Below are 20,679 nucleotides of genomic sequence, written 5' to 3'. Positions count from 1 at the left end.
AGACCCCATGTGGTCTTCCCCGCTCTCCCTCCTTGCCCCACCACTCGGGCCGCGAGACCCCAACCCCCCGACCTCTGGCAGCAACCGTGGCCCTGACCCGTTCACGTCTGCACACAGCTCACTGTGTCTAAATATGTTTCTCCACCGAGAGGAGAAGCCTGGGGACATTTAGTATGGCACCTGGGCATGGGGTCTGGTCAGATTATGAGGTTTTAATCTCAGCTCTACTGCCTACTGAATGGGTGAGCTTGAGAATGTCACCCACCCTCTCTCAGCCCTTGTTTCCTCGTGGGTAAGACCGGCAAAACAAGGGAACCCAGCTCCGAGGGTCCCGGGGATGGGGAGGCGGTGGGAATAAGGTCTTGTGCAAAAGCGCTCTGCCCACTTCCCGGCAGAGAGCAGGTAATCACAAATGGTGACTATCAGGGAGGGTTCTCTTCTCCTTCCTTGGTCCCCCAGTAGCACCCAGCATAGAACTGGGCATACAGAAGGTGCTCAATAAAGGATCACAGAGCTTGTAGAAGAGAAAAGGTGGTATGCTGAGTGGCCTCAGAGGACACGCCCCCTCCCCCTCACCCCCCCCCCCCCGCGCCTCTGCCCACCTGCTCACCTGGTCTGGCAGGCACTCTCCAGCGGTGCCATGTAAAGGCTCCAGATGCCCAGGGCAGCAGGCATGGTGAACAGCACAGCCAGCCAGCAGCAGGACACGATGAGAGACATGAACAGGCCAAAGTCATGGACGGCCGGGATCTGGCAATGGAGAGGCAAGGGTGGGATGTGAGGCTGGTCAGGCCTGGAGCCCAGGGAGTCTGAGACCTTGCAGCCGGACCACCTCCAGAACGAGACGGGATGAGGAGGCTCAGGCTGCCAGGCTGCCAGCCACGGGAACTAGGAGGACGTCAAAAGGCAAGGGCTGGTGTCAGGGGACCCAGCAGGGGAGGGACACTCCCAGCTCTGGGTCGGAGGCTGGTGTCCATGCTGCAGCCCACTGGCCACAGCGGTGCCTGACTCGGAGCAAGTGCTCGATAGCAGTCATTCCAGGAGCGACTGACAATCAGAGGAAGACAGCACGTTAGACACCAGGCCGTGTGTTAATGAGGGTAAGGAAGAGAATGTTCACATATGCTCCTGGGGCCGAGGAACAACGGGTGTGCTCCAGCGTGTCCCAGGGACCCTCACAGGGATGTGGTGCTCAGAAGGAAACTGTAACCAACAGCAGACAAGCCTTCACTGTTTGTGAAAAACTTGGGACAATCATCTCCTTTTAGTCTCTGAATAAGCTACACAGGAGGGAAGTGAGGCTCAGAGAGGTCTGGAGGTCACGTGGCCTATCACAAAGGTGGAACTAGAGCCCAGCTCTGCCTGTGTTCTGGATGCAGTTCTCTAGCACGGCCTGGATAATCCCAAAGCATCTAGTGGTTTCTCGATGGGACACCCGGCCCAGGTCATTAAATGTTTTGAAGGCTCAGGTGGGCTCACTGCCTTTCAGGCTCTGTCAGCACCAAGGCCCTGGCCCCAACACAGACCCTTCTCCTGAGCCCAACTCAGAGGCCTGAAGGAGCATGGGGCCAGGGGAGAGGGACGTCAGCGAGAGGGGTGACAACACAGTGTGAAGCCGGTGGTTGGAAAGAGCTCTGGACGGAGGGTCAGGGGACTTGATAGGCCACCACTTACCAGTTGTGTGACCTTGGGGAAGTTGCTCTACCTCTCTGGGCCTCAGTTTCTGTATTTGGAAAATAAGGATGTAATTGTACCTTCGTCCTATGTCTTGAAAACTAAATGTGGAAGAGCTTTGGAAATTGCCACATACCCTTCAGGGCAGAGGTTGGATGACTACCATTTGTTAAGTTCTGGTAATGGTGACTAGTAGCCAGAATGGTGTCTAGGGACATGGCAAGTGCCTTGAGGCAAAAGCTATGTGGGGCATGGGGCATGTGGGAGGAGCAGAGTCCAGGGCTCGTGGTGGGGGGAAGGAAGAGACGGGGCCAGGGACAAAGGCAGTCTCGCACCTGGGAGAAGACATTAGCTGCATAGGCAGCGGCCGTGGTCAGGGAGGTGAAGAAGGTGGCCTTTCCTGCCGTCTGGATGGTGTGGATCATCCGCAGCTGTGGGTCTTCCAGGTGGGTGGCCTGGCGGTAGGTGTTGATGAATACAAAGACATCGTCCACACCTATGGGAGGGAGTCCCAGGCCAGCAGGGGCAGGCTCAGGATCATTTTGCTATATCCAGAATCAGGCCCAAGCTGGGCCTAGCCCAATCCTGAGTCTGCCCCAAGAGGTCAGGCTTCAGGGGAGTCCTGCTTCTCAGTCTGGAGTTTGGAAAGACCCATCCAACTTTGGCTCTACCCACTCGAAATCCAAGCCCTGCCCTCCATTCTCCCTGCCCTCCCCAGTCCCTGTCTCCAGAACGAGGCCCCTGTTTCCAAATCTTGGCCTCCTTTCTACCTTTCCCACCATGCCACAGAAGCAACTCACCAATGCCCACTATCACAAAAGCAGCCACCCCGTTGAGGATGCCCAGGTACTGGATTCCAAAGACCACATGGTACAGGAAGAGAGCCACCAGGCAGCTGAGGCCGATGCTGGCAATCCCGAAAAAGGACAGGAACACTGGGCAGGGCAAGAGGGGATACAGTGGGAGGATCCAGCAGAACACACCCTTCAGGGACACAGCTGGGTCCTGTGGCAGCCCTGCACTACCCTGGGTGTGCCCTGCACAGTTCTCACACCCAGAAAGAAGGGGCCAGGCAGGAGCCCGAGTGGCAGAGGAAGCCACCTGAGTAGGTGGTTCATAAGCCCTCATCTTTGCAGAACCTACCTCAGTCGCTAGTAGGGAATTATTATATGTTTAACATCTATCACCCCAGTAGACTAGAGGTTCCGTGGGGGTAGGAAATGTGTTTGTGATGTTCACCACTGTATCCCTGGCATCTCAGAGCATCTGACACATAGTTGGTGCCCAATTAATATTTGTTACATGGACGAATGAGTGTCTTTTCCATTTGTGAAGGTATTACTAATCTGTTGTTCACCTGGGCAATAGAGAGTACCCACTGTATATGCAGTGAGAAGCAGCCAGGGTACATGGAAAGATGATGCTGTTAAAGTGACCTTGGGGACAGAAGGGCAGCTGCACTGGGACTGTAAAACAGGCTACAGAATAATCCATAAAGAAGGGTCCAGTACTCCAGACTCCCCAAAACCAAATTTTTAGCAAGAAAACGATGGCCAAAGGGCAAAAGGTTAACCACGTGAGGTCCCAGGAGCAGGGGCCCTCAGGTATGGCCCAAACTGCCTTTGGACCTCAGTCTACCTGCCTGGGGTTGGAAGGTGATTTCTGAGCACCCTTCCCCAGAATCCTTTGACACAATGGATTTGAGATGATTTCTGGCATTCTGGAGAAGGCAGGCTTTGGCCGGACAGGAGCACATAGGAAGGAGAGAAAGGGTCTGGCTCCTGCTGGGCCTTCCAAGGAGGCCTACCTGAGCAAGAGGTGAGAATGTAGACGAGGGCAGCGATACAACTGCTGCTGATGAAGGCCAGGAGCATGTCATTGTTGAAGGTTCTGCGCACCTCGTAATCAAAGAGGTCTGTCCCCCCATACAGAACCTGGACTTTGCTGGAAGGGGAGAGGAAAGACAGAAGTGGGTTGTACTGTTGACACTTGGAAGAGGAGCAGGAGCTACCCACCTCCACAGGGCTCTTTACCTTGGCTCCATGTTAAATCACCTGGGGGCTTCCAAAACTCCTGATGCCCAGGCCGTACTCTAGACAAATTAAACCAGAATTTCTGGGGTGGGGCTGAGTCATCAGTATTTAAAAATCTCCCAGGTGATTCAAACGTACAGTCAAGGTTGAGACCCTGCTCAACACAGATAATAATCAATAATAGTCAAATACTACATCATCTCCCAATTCTCAATTATTCACTGCAAAATTCTAAATTCAAACCAGCTTCCACTTATGCAGTTTTACACTGCTATTCAGTGTGCACTTAACACAAGCTATTCTTCATAATAACAAAAATGTTAACCGGGCTGGTCAAGTAGAGTTTTAAAATACAAACAGGAGTGATATCTGCTTCTGGACACGATGCAGTGATAAGATGAAATCTAGATTTACCCTCCCCATAAAACTAACAAAAAAATAAGAGAAACTATATAAGACAAGAATCTGGACATGAGACAACACAGGATGATGATTCTTGAGAGATGAGAAGCAAACTGGGCCCTACGGTTATCCTGACTAACGGCCTTGAGAGTTGCTGGGTCTCAGTGTAAACTTATACATGGGTTATGGGGTTCCCCAAAGGAGGCTGAAATTTTTCCAAACTTGATGGAAAACTATAAACTCACTGATTTAAGAAGCTCGAGCAAAAAACTCCAAGTACAAAAAAAAAAAAAAAAAAGAAATGAAATGACAACAATGCACATCATAACCAAATTTTTTTCAAAACCAGTGACCAAAAGAAAGTCTTAAAAGCAGCCTGAGGAAAAAGGCGCATCACACACAGAAGGACAAAAATAAGAGAGACTTCTCATCAGAAACAAGTGCTAGTGAGACAATAATGGAGCAGCATCTTTTACCTATTGGGAAAAACATCGACCCAGAATTCTATACCCAGCAAAAATATACTTCAAAAGCAAAGGCAAAATAAAGACTTTTTCATTTTTTATTTTATTTTAATTTTAAAGTTTATTTATCTTGAGAGAGACAGAGACAGCATGAGCAGAAGAGGGGCAGAGAGAGAGAGAGAGGGAGAATCCCAAGCCTGATGTGGGGCTTGAACTCATGAAACCATGAGACCATGACCTAAGCTGAAACCAAGAGTTGGCCACTTAACCAACTGAGCCACCCAGGCGCCCCAGTAATACATGAAAGCAGAAGGAATTAATCTCCAGGATCCCTGCACTATAAGAGATGTTAAAGTAAATCCTTCAGGTACAAAGAGAATAACAGATGGCAATATGGATCTATACAAAGGAATAAAATGGATGAAAAATGGTAATGATATGAACAAATATAAAATATTTTCTTATTGCTTATTTAAGTTTCTTTATAAGATAATTGACCACTTGAGCAAAAATAATAATGTAATGTGGTGTTGACAACCCACATGAAAATAAAATACATAAGAACAATACATAGAGGCTGGGAGGAAAGAAATGGTAGCATACTACTGGAAATGTCTTACACTATACACAAAGTGGTAAAACGTCATCTGAAGGTAGCCTGTGATAATCTAAGATTATATACTATAAACCCTAAGCAACCATTAAAATAAATAAAAAGTTATAGCTAAAAGACTAACAAATGAGGGGCACCTGGGTGGCTCAGTCAGTTAAGTGTCCTACTTCGACTCAGGTCATGATCACGTGATTCATGAGTTTGAGCTCTGCATTGGGCTCTGTGCTGACAGCTCAGAGCCTTGAGCCTGCTTCAGATTCTGTGTCTTCCTACCTCTTTGCCCTTCCTCTGCTTGCTCTCTGTCTCTCAAAAATAATTAAATGTTAAAAAAAACTTTTAAAAAAGACTAACAAAGAAAATAAAACATAATAATAAAAAAACATGGAATCAGTCCAGAAGGAGGCAAAAGAAAAGGGGAACAAAGATAGACTTAAGTCTAGCCATATTAATAACTGCATTACCTATAAATGGTCTAAACACCCCAATTAAAAGGCAGAGACAGACTAGATTTAAAAAAAAAGCAAGACCTAGAAGCTTACAAGAAACCCACTTTAAGTATAGAAACAAATAGGTTAAAATATTTAAAAAAGAAAAATATATGACATGCTAACTCAAATCAAAAGGAAGCTGGAATGGTTATATTAATAACAAATGAGGGGCGCCTGGGTGGCGCAGTCGGTTAAGCGTCTGGCTTCAGCCAGGTCACGATCTCGCGGTCCGTGAGTTCGAGCCCCGCGTCCGGCTCTGGGCTGATGGCTCAGAGCCTGGAGCCTGTTTCCGATTCTGTGTCTCCCTCTCTCTCTGCCCCTCCCCCGTTCATGCTCTGTCTCTCTCTGTCCCAAAAATAAATAAAACGTTGAAAAAAAATTTTTTAAATAAAATAAAAAAAATAACAAATGAAATAAATTTCAGAGTGAAGAATATTACTAGGGATAAAGAAGACAATTTCAAAATGATAAAGCGTTTGATTCATCAAGACAACACAATCAACCAACTTGACCTGACAGGTATTTATTAAACACCCCACTCATCAACAGCAGAATATGTATTCTTTTTAAGTGCACAAGGGAACATTTAGTAAGACAGACCACAATCTGGACCATAAAACAAGACTCACTAAATTTAAAAGGACTGAAGTCATACAAAGTATGTTCTCTGACCACAAATGAATTAAATTAAAAATCAGCCACAAAATGATATCTGGAAAATTCGCAAATATTTGGAAACTAAATAACATACTTTTAAATAACACACAGGTCAAAAAAGAGATCAAAGGGGAAATAGAAAGTATTTTGAATTGAATGAAAATGAAAACACAACATGTGAAAATCTGTGGGATATGCTAAAACAGTACCAAAAGGGAATTTATAGCAATAAATGCCTGTATTGGAGAAGAAGAAACATTTCAAGTTAACAGCCTCAGCTTCTACTTCAAAAAAGTAGAACAAGATAAAAATTACATCTTTACATGTAAAGGAAATAACAAAGGGACATTCCTTTACATGTAAAGGAAATAACAAAGATCAGAGAAGCTAATGAAATACAAAACAAAACCAATAGAAAAAAAAATCAGAGAAATCTAAAGCTAGTTCTTTGAGAAGATTAAAAAAAATTTGATAAACCTCTAGTCAGAATTATCATGAAAAAAGAGAAAATACACAAGAAAGATGTGACATCACTAGTTTTACAGATATTTAAAAGATAGTAAAGGAATATTATGAACCACTTCCTACCAACAAATTTGACAACTTAAATGAAATGGACAGATTTAATGTTAGACTCAAAACTACCAAAGCTCATGCAGGAAGCAATAGATAACTTTAATAGCCCTATCTATGTATGTTAAAAAATTCTTCCCATAAAGAAAATTTCAGGCCCAGACAGTTTTATTGATGAATTCTATCACATATTTAAGGAAGAAAGAATACTAGTTCTATGCAAACTCTCCAGAAAACTAAAGAGAAGAGAATACTTTCCAACTCATTCTGTAATAGCAGAATTACCCTGATACCAAAATAGGACAAATACCTTACAAGGAAACTACAGCCCAATATCTATGTTGAACATATTGTGCCCATGAACACAAAATACAAATAGAATACAAAATACAAATAGAATACAAAATACAAAATAGAATCTAACACTATATAAAAAAGAAACTATTTCATGACCAAGAGCTGGGGGGGGGGGGCTTGGGTTGCCCCAGGAATGTAAGCTTGGCTTAACATTAAAAACTCAATCAATGTTATTCACTACATTAAACTAAAAAAGAAAAGTTGTATGATCTCTCTTTAGACACAGAAAAAACATTTGAAAAAATTCAACATTCATTAGGGATAGAGGGAGCCTTTTTAACCTGATTAAGGACATCTACAAAAACCCTACGTACTTTTGATTAGGAATAAGACAAGAATGTCCTCTCTCATTACTTTTATTCAACCTTATACTGGAGGTTCTAGCTAGTGCAATCAGCCAAGAAAGAAAAATAAAAGGCATCTAACTTGGAAAGGAAGAAGTAAAACTGTTTTTATTAGCAGAAGATATAATTAACTATGTAAAAAATCTAATGTAATTTACCAAAAAACTTCTAGAACTACTAAGGGAGATTAGCAAGGTTACAGGATACAAAATCAATTATATTACTATATACTAGTAATGAGCAATTGAAAATTAAAATTAAGAAAATAATACCATTTACAACAGCATAAAAAAATGAAATAGGGATACGTCTGACAAAAGATGTATGTACTACACTCATGGGTAAGAAGACTCAATATTGTTAAGATGTCAGTTCTCAAGTTGATTTATGGATTCAGCACAACCATAATCAAGATCCCAGCAGAGATTTTTTTTTCCTGGAGAAACAGACAGGTGAATTCTAAAATTCAAATAGAAATGCAAAGGACCTAAAATAACTAAAATAACTGTAAAAAAGAATAAAGTTGGGAGGCTTAACAGATATAGTATAAAGACAAGATATGGTATAAAGCTACCATAATTAAGGCAGTGTGGTACTCATGTGCAAATAAAGAAACAGATTGATGGAACAGAACAGAGAGTCCAGAAATTAACTTATATATCTATGAACAATAGATTTTTGTCCTAGGTGCAAAGGCAATCTTTGTTGAAGGAATAATCCTTTTGACAGTGATGTTTGAACAACTGGATATCTGTATAAAAATATGTGGCATCTTGGGGTGCCTGAGTGGCTCAGTTGGTTAAGCAACCGACTTCAGCTCAGGTCATGATTTCACGGTTTGTGAGTTCGAGCCCCGTGTTGGGCTCTGTGCTGACAGCTCAGAGCGTGGAGCTCACTTCGGATTCTGTGTCTCCCTCTGTCTTCCCCTCCCTTTCTTGTGCTCTGTCTCTCACTCTGTCTCAAAAATAAATAAATGTTTAAAAAAATTTAAAAAATGTGGCATCTCCATACACTGGGTCACTGCTCAGCATCTAAAAATAATAAACTATCAATGCCTGCAATAACATGGATAGAACTTAACGTAATTAGGCTGAAAGGGGTCAACCAAAAGAGTGTATACTATATGATGTCATGGATATAAAATTCTAGAAAATGAAAACCAGTATGTAGTAATAGAAAACAGAAAGTGGTGCCTGGGGTAGGGGTGGAGAGGCAAGAAGAGGCAGGATGGACTCATTAGCCAGGGGACATGAGGAAACTTTTGGGGGTGATGGATATGTTCACTATCTTGATTATGGTGAAGGTTTCATGGTATATACATGTGTCAAAACTAATCAAACTGTAAACTTTAAGTATGTGCAGTTGGTTGTATGTCAATTACATCTCAATAAAGCTGTTTTTAAAAACAAACAGAACACTTAAAAGTAAAATAGAAAAAATCTCTGAATTATCTACTTTTTAAGTTATATAGATCAATTGGTCTTTCATTAGAGTAGACAACTGAAAATTCAAGCAATTTTTTAAATGTTTATTTGTTTTTGAGAGAGAGAGAGAGAATGAGAGAGAGGGAGAGTGCACAACTGGAGGAGGGGCAGATAGAGAGGGAGACAGAGGATCTGCAGCAGATCTGTGCTGACAGCAGAGTGCCTGATGCAGGGCTTGAACTCATGAACCATGAGATCATGACCTGACTCCAAGTTGGACTCTTAACCGACTGAGCTACTCAGGAGCCCCAAGCAATTGTTATTCATTCACTCATTCATTTGTACAGCATTTATAGAGTACCTTCTAAGTTCCAGGTCCTATTTTAGTTGCTGGCTATAAAAAGACACAGGCCCCAATTTTCACTCTCAGGTATAAAGGAATAGTTCATGGAAGACAAGTATTCCTGCCAAGAACTACTAAAAAGATAAAATTCAGAAATCATCTGTTTGATGACAGTAGAAGGTTCCTGAAGTAATGAGAAGTAGAGGGACTCCAGAAAGATTCCATAAAGGGAAGAACCTAGGAAAGGTAAGCTGTTCTTCTACAGCTATTTTCACCCTGGAGGCATCTGCTGATTCTGAACACAGGCAGAAAGATATGAAAATCGAGGCTAGGAGTCAAATGAACTAGCAGAGTTTCCCCTCAGCACTTTGGTTAAATACTGGAGCTGCATGAAGCATTAGGCTAGAAACCTAAGCAGAAAGCTTCTTTAAAAACGTGGCATGGAGTTTCTGTTGGTTTTGTGTGTGTGTGTGTGTGTTTGTAGTTTTGAGAAACAAAGATTAGAGTTTGGAACTTGTTAGGGGAAAGAGTTCTGCAGAATACACCAGACTCCCAGTAGAAAGTCCCAGAGAACCAAGGGCAAACAAGGGGCAGACTGAGACTTTCCAGGGCTGCAAAACAGCCTTGACTCAACAAAATGGTTGGTTACTTAAGGTGATCAGTCACAACTCTGTCTGCCTAGTGGAAGGAATGATAGACTTTCTGTGCAGGAAATAATGTCACCTGGACCTCTTTGTTTTTTTATACATAATGTTTATCGCTCAATAAAAATTACCAGGCATACTCATAGGCATGACCACATGAACAAAAACCAAGTGAAAGAACAGACTAAAGAAACAAATCCACAGCTTATCCCTATGTTGAAAGTCAGCTGATAAGGACTTTAAAATAATGATAATTTAAAAAATAATAATAATATGTTTAAGGACAGAGAGGATACTATGGACAAAATAAATAAAATGATGAATTTCACCAGGGATTTAGATAAATAACAAAGAATCAAATGGAAATTCTCCACAGAAAAACATACCATTAAAATGTCAACAGACATTAAGTGGCAGATTAAATATAACAAAAGACTGGATCAGTGAACTAGAACATCTAAAACACAGAAAGAAACGAAACATAGAAAGTAACAAAAACCAAAACATAGAAATAAAAAATAAAAAACCTAGAAAAGATCCTGAAAACACATGGGACTCAGTGAAAAAAAATGTAACATTTGTGTAATCAGAATCTTAAAAGGAAAAGAAACATAGAATGAGGTAAAAGCAATATTTGAAGCAGTAATAGCCAGGAAAACTCCCCAAACTGATGAAAGTTATCAGTCTACAGATTCAAGAAGTTCTGTGCACCCCAAGCAGAACAAATTCAAGGAAAACTACACCTACATAACTCATGGTAAGACTGGTGAAGCCAAGGAGAAAAATCTTAAATGCAGCCAGAGAAAAAAAAGACAATTTTTCCAAGGAACAACAAAAATATTTACAGCTGACTTTTCCACAGGAATGATGGAAGTCAGAACACAATGGATTGACAGCTCTAAAGTACTAAAAGAAAATAACTACCAACTTATAATTCTATACCAGCAGAAATATACTTCAAAAATGAAAGTAAAATAAAGATGTTTTCTAGGCAAAAACACAGAATTTATCCTCAGCAAATATGCACTTAAAAAACTATTAAGAAGAGGTCTACAGACACAAGGAAAATGATTCTAGGGGGAAACATGAAATTGTAGAAAGTAATGAAGAGCAACAGGAAAAGTAAATATGTGGGTAAATATAAATGAGTACTGACTTAGTAAAATAATAATGTGATATCATGTGGGGCTTCAATGTATATAGAATTAAAATGCATGCAACAAAATGCAAAAGGCTAAAGGGTATAAAAGCAGTGAACATGTTCTAAGATTCTAATATTATCAGAGATGTAGTGAAAGTGATCATTTGTATTATTCTGTAGTTAAGTCAAGGTGCATGTTGCCATCTCTTGGGTAACCAGTCATAAAGTAGTAAAAAGATCCAATTATTCCAAAAGAAGATACTAAAGTCTATAGGGACTCTGCTTTTCATTGCTCCTATGAAGCTCTAGGGTGATGGGAAGGGGAAGAGAGGCTTTTTTACCCAGGCAGAGGTTTTTGTCTTAACAGCTGAACATATTACGCAGTGGTAATTTTTGGTATTTGAACCCTAAAGATCCTCCTGCAGGCAGCCCCTCCCAGTTTCCCACCCTAGCCAAGTACCTTTTTCTGGAACACCTCTATTTGTTCATCCACCCCCACCCACCCACTCATTCATGCCCAAGATAAATTCCTACTGAGGGGTTCCTGGCACTGTCCTAGGGACTAGGCCTATAGAAAGAAGCCAGGAACAATCCCAGCCCGCAACAAACTCACACTCTCTTGAAACATAATGAAACTAGACCTTCCTCAAACTTTAACATGCAGACAAGTCATCTAGGATCCTGTAGGTCCAAGAAAGGCCTGGAGATTCTGCATTTATAACAACCCCCCAGGTGAAACAGATGCTGCTGATCTGAGGAATGCACTTTGAGTGACAAGGAATTAAACAGCTAAAATACAGACTGACAACTGCCATGATGAAATTGTAGCTCAGAGAGGTGAAAGAGCTCATGGAAACTCCCAAGTGGACTAAGTCACTGGTATGTGACCTTAGACATATCTAACTCCAAAGCTCATGTATGCTCTTTTGTTCCTCCTCTAGTGAGAAGGAAGGGCATGGTGGAAGGGGGGTGGAGTGGACTTTCAATCCAGCTTCAGGGAAAAACTGCCCAGGCTGGATCTTAGTGGATGAGCAGGGGTTTGTTTAGCAAAGAAGCAGGGCCAGGAGAAGGTTCCTAGTGCAGCGACTGGCATAAAAACAAAAGGGGTAAGGGCTCTGGATTGGAAAGGTTGGCTTTTAGTGCCAATCCCACCACTTATAGGCTTTATAATTTGGACAACTCACTTAATAGGGCTGTGCCTCGATTTCCTCAACCATAAGATGGAGATGATCATAATAGCACCTGCCTCATTGGGTCGGTGTTGAGAATTAAATGAGATGGTGTGTATAAGGGGCTTATACCAGCACTGTCCCACATAAATGTTGGTTCTGATTATCATAGTTGTTGCTCAATGCAATGGATGAGTAATGGAAGGAACAAGGGTATTTCAGGCAGAATGATTCATTTGCCTGGAGCTGGCCTGTCAGGGCAGGGGACTGAGAGGCATCACAGTTATTGCCCATCAGGACTGATAGATGAACTATTTAATGCCCTTTCTGGGTGAGGAAGGGCCTACGTGTATTTTTAGACACATAGCCCAAGGTTTGGAGGACAACCAAAGCACCCACTACCTGAGAGCACCTTCACATCTCTTGGCTCACCTCCTCCTAATGCCTCCAGAAGGTATCGGGACTCATCATCCTCATTCTACAAGTAGGGAAACTGAGGCCCAGAGAAGTAGAGGCATATTTGCCAACTCTCTCTCTGGGTAGAGGAGGCAGACAGGCCAATACTCCCTGGTCAGTACTCTTTCCAGAAAGCCCTGTAGGCACCATCTCAGGAGAAAAATCAATACCCAAGACTTCTTAGGCAAAAGCCCTGGGATTTCCTACCTCCTCCAAAGCTTTCATGTTCACTAACCATCAGCACTGATCAAGAAAAGGGGCTTTTTGAGCTGTCAGAGTGACAGTGAGGATGTATCTGGCTCTGCCCCTGATTCAGGAAGAAAGACTTCCTAGGGAGAAGGTTCAGGGTAGGTGATCTGGGGTTTATGAGAAAGAAGCACTCGAAAGACAATTTCCTACCCTAACACAGCCCTTTCCTGATATACACAAGGACAAACAGACACTGCGTGCAGCTGGACCTCCTACCTACCTAGTAGACTGCTTGGCCAGCATGGCCACGTAGGTGACCACAAAGCTCTGAAACTTGGCCCGCTGCTCCTCCCAGCGATCGTCCACTGAGTAGTAGTTGGGCAGGGGTGCTCCAAAGAGGATCTCGCTGCGCAGTAGGGAGCTCTTGAGGTTTTCTGCAGAGAGGCCCTCGTCCACATACCAGTAGAACTCGGGGTGAGTCATGGCCAGCTCTAGGGAGCCTGCAGGGGCAGGGGTGGTGGCCCAAGGAGCTCAGAGGGCAGCTCCCCACAGCCCTCCATCAACATCACCCTGTCCTCCTTGCTAATCTCACTCCTTTCTAAGGAGGTGGCACTCCCCCTCAGGCTGCCTCCAGCTGTCTCAAATGGAACAGAGCAACGGTTTAAAGAACTCACTGCCCAAGAGCAGCAGTCCCCCAGACCTGCTCAGGCAGCCCCCAATAAATTCACATTTTATTTGCATGTGAACCTCACCTAATTCCAAGGCTCAGTCTTTGCAGCCCTCGAGTTCCACCTTTCCATTACAGTCCCCATTCATCTGCCTAGAATCCTGCCCGTGTGCCCCTTAGAAGGCACACCCAAGCACCCAAGCCCCACCCCACGACCATTCTCTAGCCCACCCCACCTTTCAAGTCTCATCCCTAAATTACTACAAACTAACCCCACCTTGGTCTCCCTTCAACTTGTCTCTCTCCCCTATCTTCCTCTGATTGGATGCCCGGTCCTCTAACCACACCTGGGTTTCCCTCTAACCAACCTCATGCCCAAGCCCTACCCCACCCATTCTTTAACTGGCCAGTTTCCCACAATCCAGGTCTGCACCTAAACCTTCCTTGCCTCTCTCAGATTCCATCTCACATCCTACCCTGCTGCCAGCCCTTCGCTGTATCACCTTCAGGTCACGCCCAGCAGGCAGCTCGAGCCTGAGTCTGCCCACAGCGGAGTCCCACCCCATTCTCCTTCAGGTGTGAGTCCATGGCCAAATTTCCCATGGGTCTCTAAAGTACCTTCTCTAAATCTCATGAAGACCCGCCCTCAGCCTCACTGAGGCCCCGCCCCTTACAAGCCCCACCCACCCAAGGGCTCCACCCCTTACAAGGCTCTCCCCAGCAGGCTGTGTCCCCAGCCACACACAATTCTGCTCACCCCGGATGTCGGCCAGGTCCTGGCCCATGCCATCATAGTAGATCTTGCCGCCTCTCTCAGTGGGGAAGAAGTAGGTCATGAGCGAGCTGGGTGGGGAGCAGTAGGAGTAGGACCCTAGTGGAAGATCCTTGAGCACCTCATGGGGTTTCCAGCAGAACTCCCGGAAGCCCGGGTGGTCCATGATCTTGCGCTCAATCTCGTGGATTGTGACCAGCCGCTCACTGGTGAAAATGTTGCGCTCTGCGTCGCCACGGGCCAGGAAAATGAGCTCAATGCGCCAGTGCGCATGCGTCTGGGTGTTGGCGCTCACATAAGAACGTGAGTAGTCCCAGCGCGAGGCACCCCTGCGGGCTCGGCTCTGATTGGCCGCAGCCACAGCACGGGGCGGGGTGCTGGGTTGGCACCGTCCATTCTTCTGCATCCCCTGGTTCGTTGGGCCTTCACTCTGGTTGGCTACCAGATCCACCAGGGTTGGGGCCTCCCGCCGAAGACGCCCACTCCGATTGGCTGCTGGTTTCTGGTCTGCGGAAGTGTCAGGGGATATGCCTGGGCCACGCCTTGGGGCCGCAAAGACTGCCCGTGGGGGCCTGGTGACCGGTCGAGAGCGGTTGCCCAGATGCAGCTGCTGTAACTGCTCTGAGATAAGGCGCTGGAGCGTCTCAGAAGTGAAGTCAGCCAAGTCGCGCCGGTTGCGCCCCCAGGACCCAAACTGGGACTTAAGCGCCAGCGCGAGGGCATCAAAACGCTGGGAGGCCTCATGGTTGCGGATCTCAAAGGCGTTGTAGGAGATGTCAATGTCCAGCGGCGGGTAGTAGAGGAACATGAAGGCCGACAGGGCCATGGGGATGCTGCAGCCCAGGAAGAGCACCAGCCCTGCACAGCAGGGATTTGTGAAAGCCCAGCCCAGGGTGCTCCAGAAGCCCGAGGCAGGCGGCCGGGAAGGCAAGGTCCAACGCCTCCAGCAACACTGCCCTCCATTCCCAGCTCGGGGCCCTGGCTTCTGGGCCCTCCTAAAGGCCTCACCGGTTGCTTCCTCCTCTTCCTGCTCCTCCTCTAGCCACACGTCTTGCAGCAAGGGGTCATCCTCCGAGTCCATAGCCTACAGGAGAGGGAGAGGGTCAGCAGGCTAGAGAGAGGGAGAAGACGGTGCCCTGTGGCTGCAGTCGCCCAGCCCTGGGTATTAGACCCGTCCACAAATACTGCGATGGAATTGCATCGCGTGGGCATGTAACTCAACTGAACTTCATCGCTTGTACACGAAACAAAGAAAAATATGTTACTGGTCCATCACCTCCCCCAACTAGATCTTGGCTTTCGAGGCCACAGGAAAGGGAGAATCACAGCCCGTTTGCAAACAGAAGAGACATTCCTCCCTGTGTAAGGGATACTGGGGCGGGGAGGTGGGGGGGTGGACTCTGACTACACACGATTTCTCAACTTCCTCTTCATGCTTTGATTCTAGAACTCATGGCTAACAGGAGGCGTTACTCCACTGCCATCACTTCTACTTATAGTTAGCAACTCTAAAGTAGATCTCCCCTATGACCCAGCAATAGCACTGCTAGGAATTTACCCAAGGGATACAGGAGTGCTGATGCATAGGGGCACTTGTACCCCAATGTTTATAGCAGCACTTTCAACAGTGGCCAAATTATGGAAAGAGCTTAAATGTGCATCAACTGACGAATGGATAAAGAAATTGTGGTTTATATACACAATGGAATACTACGTGGCAATGAGAAAGAATGAAATCTGGCCTTTTGTAGCAACGTGAATGGAACTGGAGAGTGTGATGCTAAGTGAAATATGTCATACAGAGAAAGACAGATACCATATGTTTTCACTCTTATGTGGATCTTGAGAAACTTAACAGAAGACCATGGGGGAGGGGAAGGGGGAAAAAGTTAGAGAGGGAGGGAGGCAAACCATAAGAGACTCTTAAAAACTGAGAATTAACAGGGTTGATGGGGGGGTGGGAGGGAGGGGAAAGTGGGTGATGGGCATTGAGGAGGGCACCTGTTGGGATGAGCACTGGCTGTTGTATGGAAACCAATTTGACAATACATTTCATATGAAAAATAAATAAAGTACCTTCTGAAGTATCAGGGTAGGAGGAAAGAACGTGGTCTTTGGAATCGGAGTTTGGGTCCTGGTGAGGTGAACGTTGGCAAGGCAGTAAACCTCTCTGAACCTCAATTCGTCGTCTATAAAGAGGTGGCCACTCCTGCCTCACACAGTTGTGAGGAGGGCTGCAGTCTGGGTAGTATATTAGTTACTATCTGTCACATAAGCAGATTTCTTTGCTCCCCTCTGGGGGCTGTAATGTGCCTAGCGGTCGCCCATGGATGGGGCTGTGCCAGAGCTGTCATAGCTCTCCTCAAGAACTCTCAATAGCTCCCCACCCCCTCTTTGGGACACTGCAGCTGCAGCCACTGTTTGTCAGGCTCAGGCCACTTAACATGCAGCGCCAGCAACATCAAACCTTTGGGCACGAGCAGGGGCCAGGCATCTGTCTCCCCAAGACTTGGGCACAAGCAGCAGGAGGGCCTGGCAGGAGAGGGCAGCCCGGGCAGCCTGAGGACTCCTGCAGGGTGGCCCAAAGGCAGGAGGCCTTCCGGCATCCCCGGGCATGGCCTGTTCCCCTTGTCCCTCCTGTCCTCAGTTTGGACGGGGAGAGACTCATTATCCAGTTAGACGCCAGGCAGCGAGAAGAGGAAGCTAATTATACCAGAGCTGGCTAATTAATGCTGCCTTTCCTATTAACATTCTCTAGAGTGCTCCATTTCAATTAGACGGTCTGTCCGGGAAGAGAGGGGGCTGCCGTCAGCCCAGAGAAAGTGAGGAAGAGAGGGTGAGGGGAAGGAGGGAAACAGAGACAGAGAGGCAGGAAACGGGAGAGATGAGAGACAGAGACAGCTGGGAAAAGGAGACAGAGAGGAGAGGGGAATTGAGTGGGGGGTGGGCAGACAGAGATGCAAAAAGGGAAACAGAGAGGAGGGTGGGAGAAGCGGAGGGCAAAGCAGAAAACTTGAAAGGGAGAGAGGCCTGGAGGGGATGGGAACCACTCCTGTAATATGCAAGAGTCCTATCCTATGATGAGATCATTAAACTTCCCATTTGCGATGCCCTAAAGCATTCTGGCCGAGGGGACGCCATATGCTCCCAGGACCAATGTGTGTTAGCAGGAACTCCTGAGTGTGAACCAGAGGCAGCTCAGACTCACCCCATGTCCAAGGGTAGAACTAAGTCTGCATGTGGAGGTGGGGGCAGGTGGGAGCTTCGCCCCCACTCCCAGCCTTGGAAGGAGGATGCTGATGGCAATATGGTGGAGAGAGAGGGACAAAGGCCACTTCTGCCTCTTTTTCTGGGGTCCATCCACCCTGTCCCCAGCCTCAGCCTGCCTTTCAAGATGTATAGTTTACGGTATGTTGATATGTGAGCGGGGGTCCAAGGCCAGGATTCTGGGTCACGGCAGCACTTCCTGAGTGATTTGGGGGATCTTGCTGTTGCACCGGCGATGCCATTCCCTTCCTCAGGAGTCTAATGCATCTTTCAAGGTCTTGCTCAAGTGTCACCTCTGACAAGAAGCCTTCCCAGATCTGAAGCCCCCAGCGACCCATCTAAACTTCTCACCACACTTAGGGGGTACAAATTACTCAGGGACAAGGAGGGAGAGGCAATATAGTAGGACATTAAGAGCTAAGGCTTTGGAGGCAGACAGATCTGGATGTCGGTCCCAGCTATACAATTTAGAGCAGGCGGTGTATCCTTTCTGACCCTCAGTTTTCTCATCTATAAAATGGGGCTACCAGTAGTCATCATCACAGAGGTGATCACATGATGTACACAGCAGGCTGACCACAGTGCCTGGTACATGTAAGTGCTTGGGAAATGACTGCTTCTGTTCTTTTATACTCTGCTCCTCCGCCAAGGCTGTGAACTGGAAGACTCACATGGCTCATTGCATTTGCCAAAAATGATCACAGCAATATCTTTCGTCTCATGTGCTTTTCTCATGGTATGACTGAGACTTCTCCCATCAAGAAGTAATGTCTGCATTCCTTCCCCTTGAATCCAGGAGTGTGGGGGCTGTGACTGCAGCAGAAGTGGCTCTGAGACTTCTGAGGCTTGGCAAATGGAGAGGTAAGCTTCCCCCACTGGCTCTCTTGGGACGCTTTGTCCTTGGAGCCCAGCTGCCATGTGGAGAGGAGGCCCAAACTAGCACAGGCAGGGAGACCACATGCGGGAGCTCCTGCTGACAGCCGGCATCAACCATCAGATATGTGAGTAAAGACACCACCGGCCAAGGAGTAACCCAAGCCTTCGTGTCTTCCCGGCTGAGACCCAAGTACCATGGAGTAGAGCTAAGCCACTGTCTCTTGTACCCTGTCCTGACCCACAGAGTCCAGGAGCATAATACACTGGTTGTCATACATCACTAAGTTTGGGGGATGATTGATTACAAACTAACAGTAACTGAACGATTATAATGGGTCCTGTCCCCTATGTTTGACTCTGTGCCCTGCAGACAACATTTCCTGGATTGAAGTGCCCAGAAAATTGGGCACAGCCATTCTGCCTCCCAGTGAGAGCCCCACAGCCGGGTGGACATGAACTCCAAGAGAGCAGGGACTTGGCTGTCATGTTCCCTGCTGGGGTTCTGGGTTTCGGATAATTGTCGAATGAGGAAAGGTAAAGGAATCTCTGGAGAATCTGGGTTAGGTATTAGAACTTCCCCCAGGACAGAGGATGATCACCAAACAATATAAACATGCAGCCGAGAGTATGGTTTCTTCTGCCTGGGGTGGGGAGGATCTTGAAGAGGGTGAAACGGACAAACAAGAAGTGGACTCGATGAGTTCTTTGTCTCTCATGCCTCCCACCCCCACACTTGTCTTCTCTACCTCTGGAAAGAAAAGCTGCCACGTGGGAAATGACACCAGATTGGTGGTTGACCACCACGGCTGCAGGCCTGGCTCAGCCATCAACTTTCTGTGTGGCCCTGGGCCTGTCCATCCGCTCCTGGGGCCCTGTCTCCCCCATCTGGCATTGGGATGGTAAAGCCTCAGGTCCCTCTAGTGGTGACTCCCGCCAAGCTGCAGAGAAGCCCTGGTCTGCAGGCCAGCGAGGGTGGGTGGGGTCTGAGAGACCCTCAGCAAACCCAGGGAGGCCTCAGCTGGCAGGTGGGGTCTGACAGCAGCACCTCAGTGGACAACCACCTCCTCGGGCTTTTCCACAGGGTGGGCAGCAAATTGCACATTTCTTTTCCCTTCTCAAATGATGAGAATTGATTAGCCGAGCAAGGAGCTCCAGCTGCTCCATGGAAAGGCACTAAGGACAGCTTATGAGGGACCCGTCATGAGCCGACTTCCATTATGCCTTCACGGTCTTCATCATGGTGGGCCTGCTCAGTGCCCAACGTCCTCTCTGCCCTCCCCTGTCTCTCTCTGTCTCTGTCTCTCCTACACACACACACACACACACACACACACACACACACTCAGAGATGGTCAGAATTGAACTCTGAGCCTCTCAGGTGCCCAGGAGACAAGGTGGAGACATCCACAAAAAAAGGTCTCCCTTCTCTTGGGGGAATCAAGAGGGGCAGGTGCCTGAAAGGGAATGGTAGGCCCTGGGGGGCCCAGAGGGAGGAACCTGGCCCAGTGTTAAGGGCCAGGCATGGGGCAATCCAAAGCCACATTTGAAGCATAATCTCAATATTATAACAGAAAAAAAAATTCCACATGCATTAAAAGAAAAAAAAACACTTACAATGGTTATCTCTACTTTGGAGGATTATGGGTAATTTTCATTTTCTCCTTTATACTTGTCTATTTCCAATTTTTCTGCAATGATCAGGTGTAGCCTCACTTTTAGAATGAGGAAAAAAACTTATTTAAAAATAGAATGTGTGTGTATGTGTGTGGAAGGGATTTTGTGAACAGCCTCCAACTCTTTGAGGAGTTAGGATAATAGGGCCTGGGAGGAGGGTTCTGTCCCCAAAGGAGAGCAAATGCAGAGGGGGGGGTGACTGAGTTGCAGCAGGAGAGACCCTGGTTAGAAAACAGAAGGTCCTGGAAGAGAGGCAGCTGGCAAAGGCCAATGAGTGAGCGAATGTGGAAATCTCCTGTTCTCCTGAGAGAAAGAGAGGGGTCTTTTTTTTTTTAAGCTTATTTATTTTGAGAGAGAGAGAGAACAAGCAGGGGAGGGGTAGAGAGAGAAGTAGAGACAGAATCCCATGCAGGCGCCACACTGTCAGCGAGGAGCCCCAAGCGGGGCTCAAA

At 46.4% G+C, this 20,679-nt stretch overlaps 1 protein-coding gene across 4 annotated transcripts in view; it reads right to left on the bottom strand.

Annotated features, from left to right (window-relative positions):
• The window catches only part of DISP3 (dispatched RND transporter family member 3), a 54,119-nt gene that overhangs the window by 18,735 nt on the left and 14,705 nt on the right, over nucleotides 1–20,679 (bottom strand). For 3 of the 4 annotated variants that reach the window (XM_027060422.2, XM_053207177.1, XM_027060418.2), the window contains exons 2-7: nucleotides 14,396–15,494; nucleotides 13,252–13,471; nucleotides 3,482–3,618; nucleotides 2,475–2,609; nucleotides 2,010–2,170; nucleotides 611–750 (exon numbers count right to left, since the gene is read on the bottom strand). In XM_027060422.2, the coding sequence (XP_026916223.1) occupies nucleotides 611–750; nucleotides 2,010–2,170; nucleotides 2,475–2,609; nucleotides 3,482–3,618; nucleotides 13,252–13,471; nucleotides 14,396–15,491 (1,889 nt within the window). In that variant the 5' untranslated portion in view covers nucleotides 15,492–15,494. The remainder of the gene's footprint in view (nucleotides 1–610; nucleotides 751–2,009; nucleotides 2,171–2,474; nucleotides 2,610–3,481; nucleotides 3,619–13,251; nucleotides 13,472–14,395; nucleotides 15,495–20,679) is intronic. The other variant, XM_027060420.2, reaches the window with a different exon arrangement.

This window comes from Acinonyx jubatus, chromosome C1 (genome assembly GCF_027475565.1).
Source record: "Acinonyx jubatus isolate Ajub_Pintada_27869175 chromosome C1, VMU_Ajub_asm_v1.0, whole genome shotgun sequence".
In the NCBI taxonomy this organism is placed as follows: Eukaryota; Metazoa; Chordata; class Mammalia; order Carnivora; family Felidae; genus Acinonyx; species Acinonyx jubatus.
The sequence above is the reverse complement of the archived record's forward strand: the minus strand, read 5'-3'. Positions and strand labels throughout refer to the sequence as shown.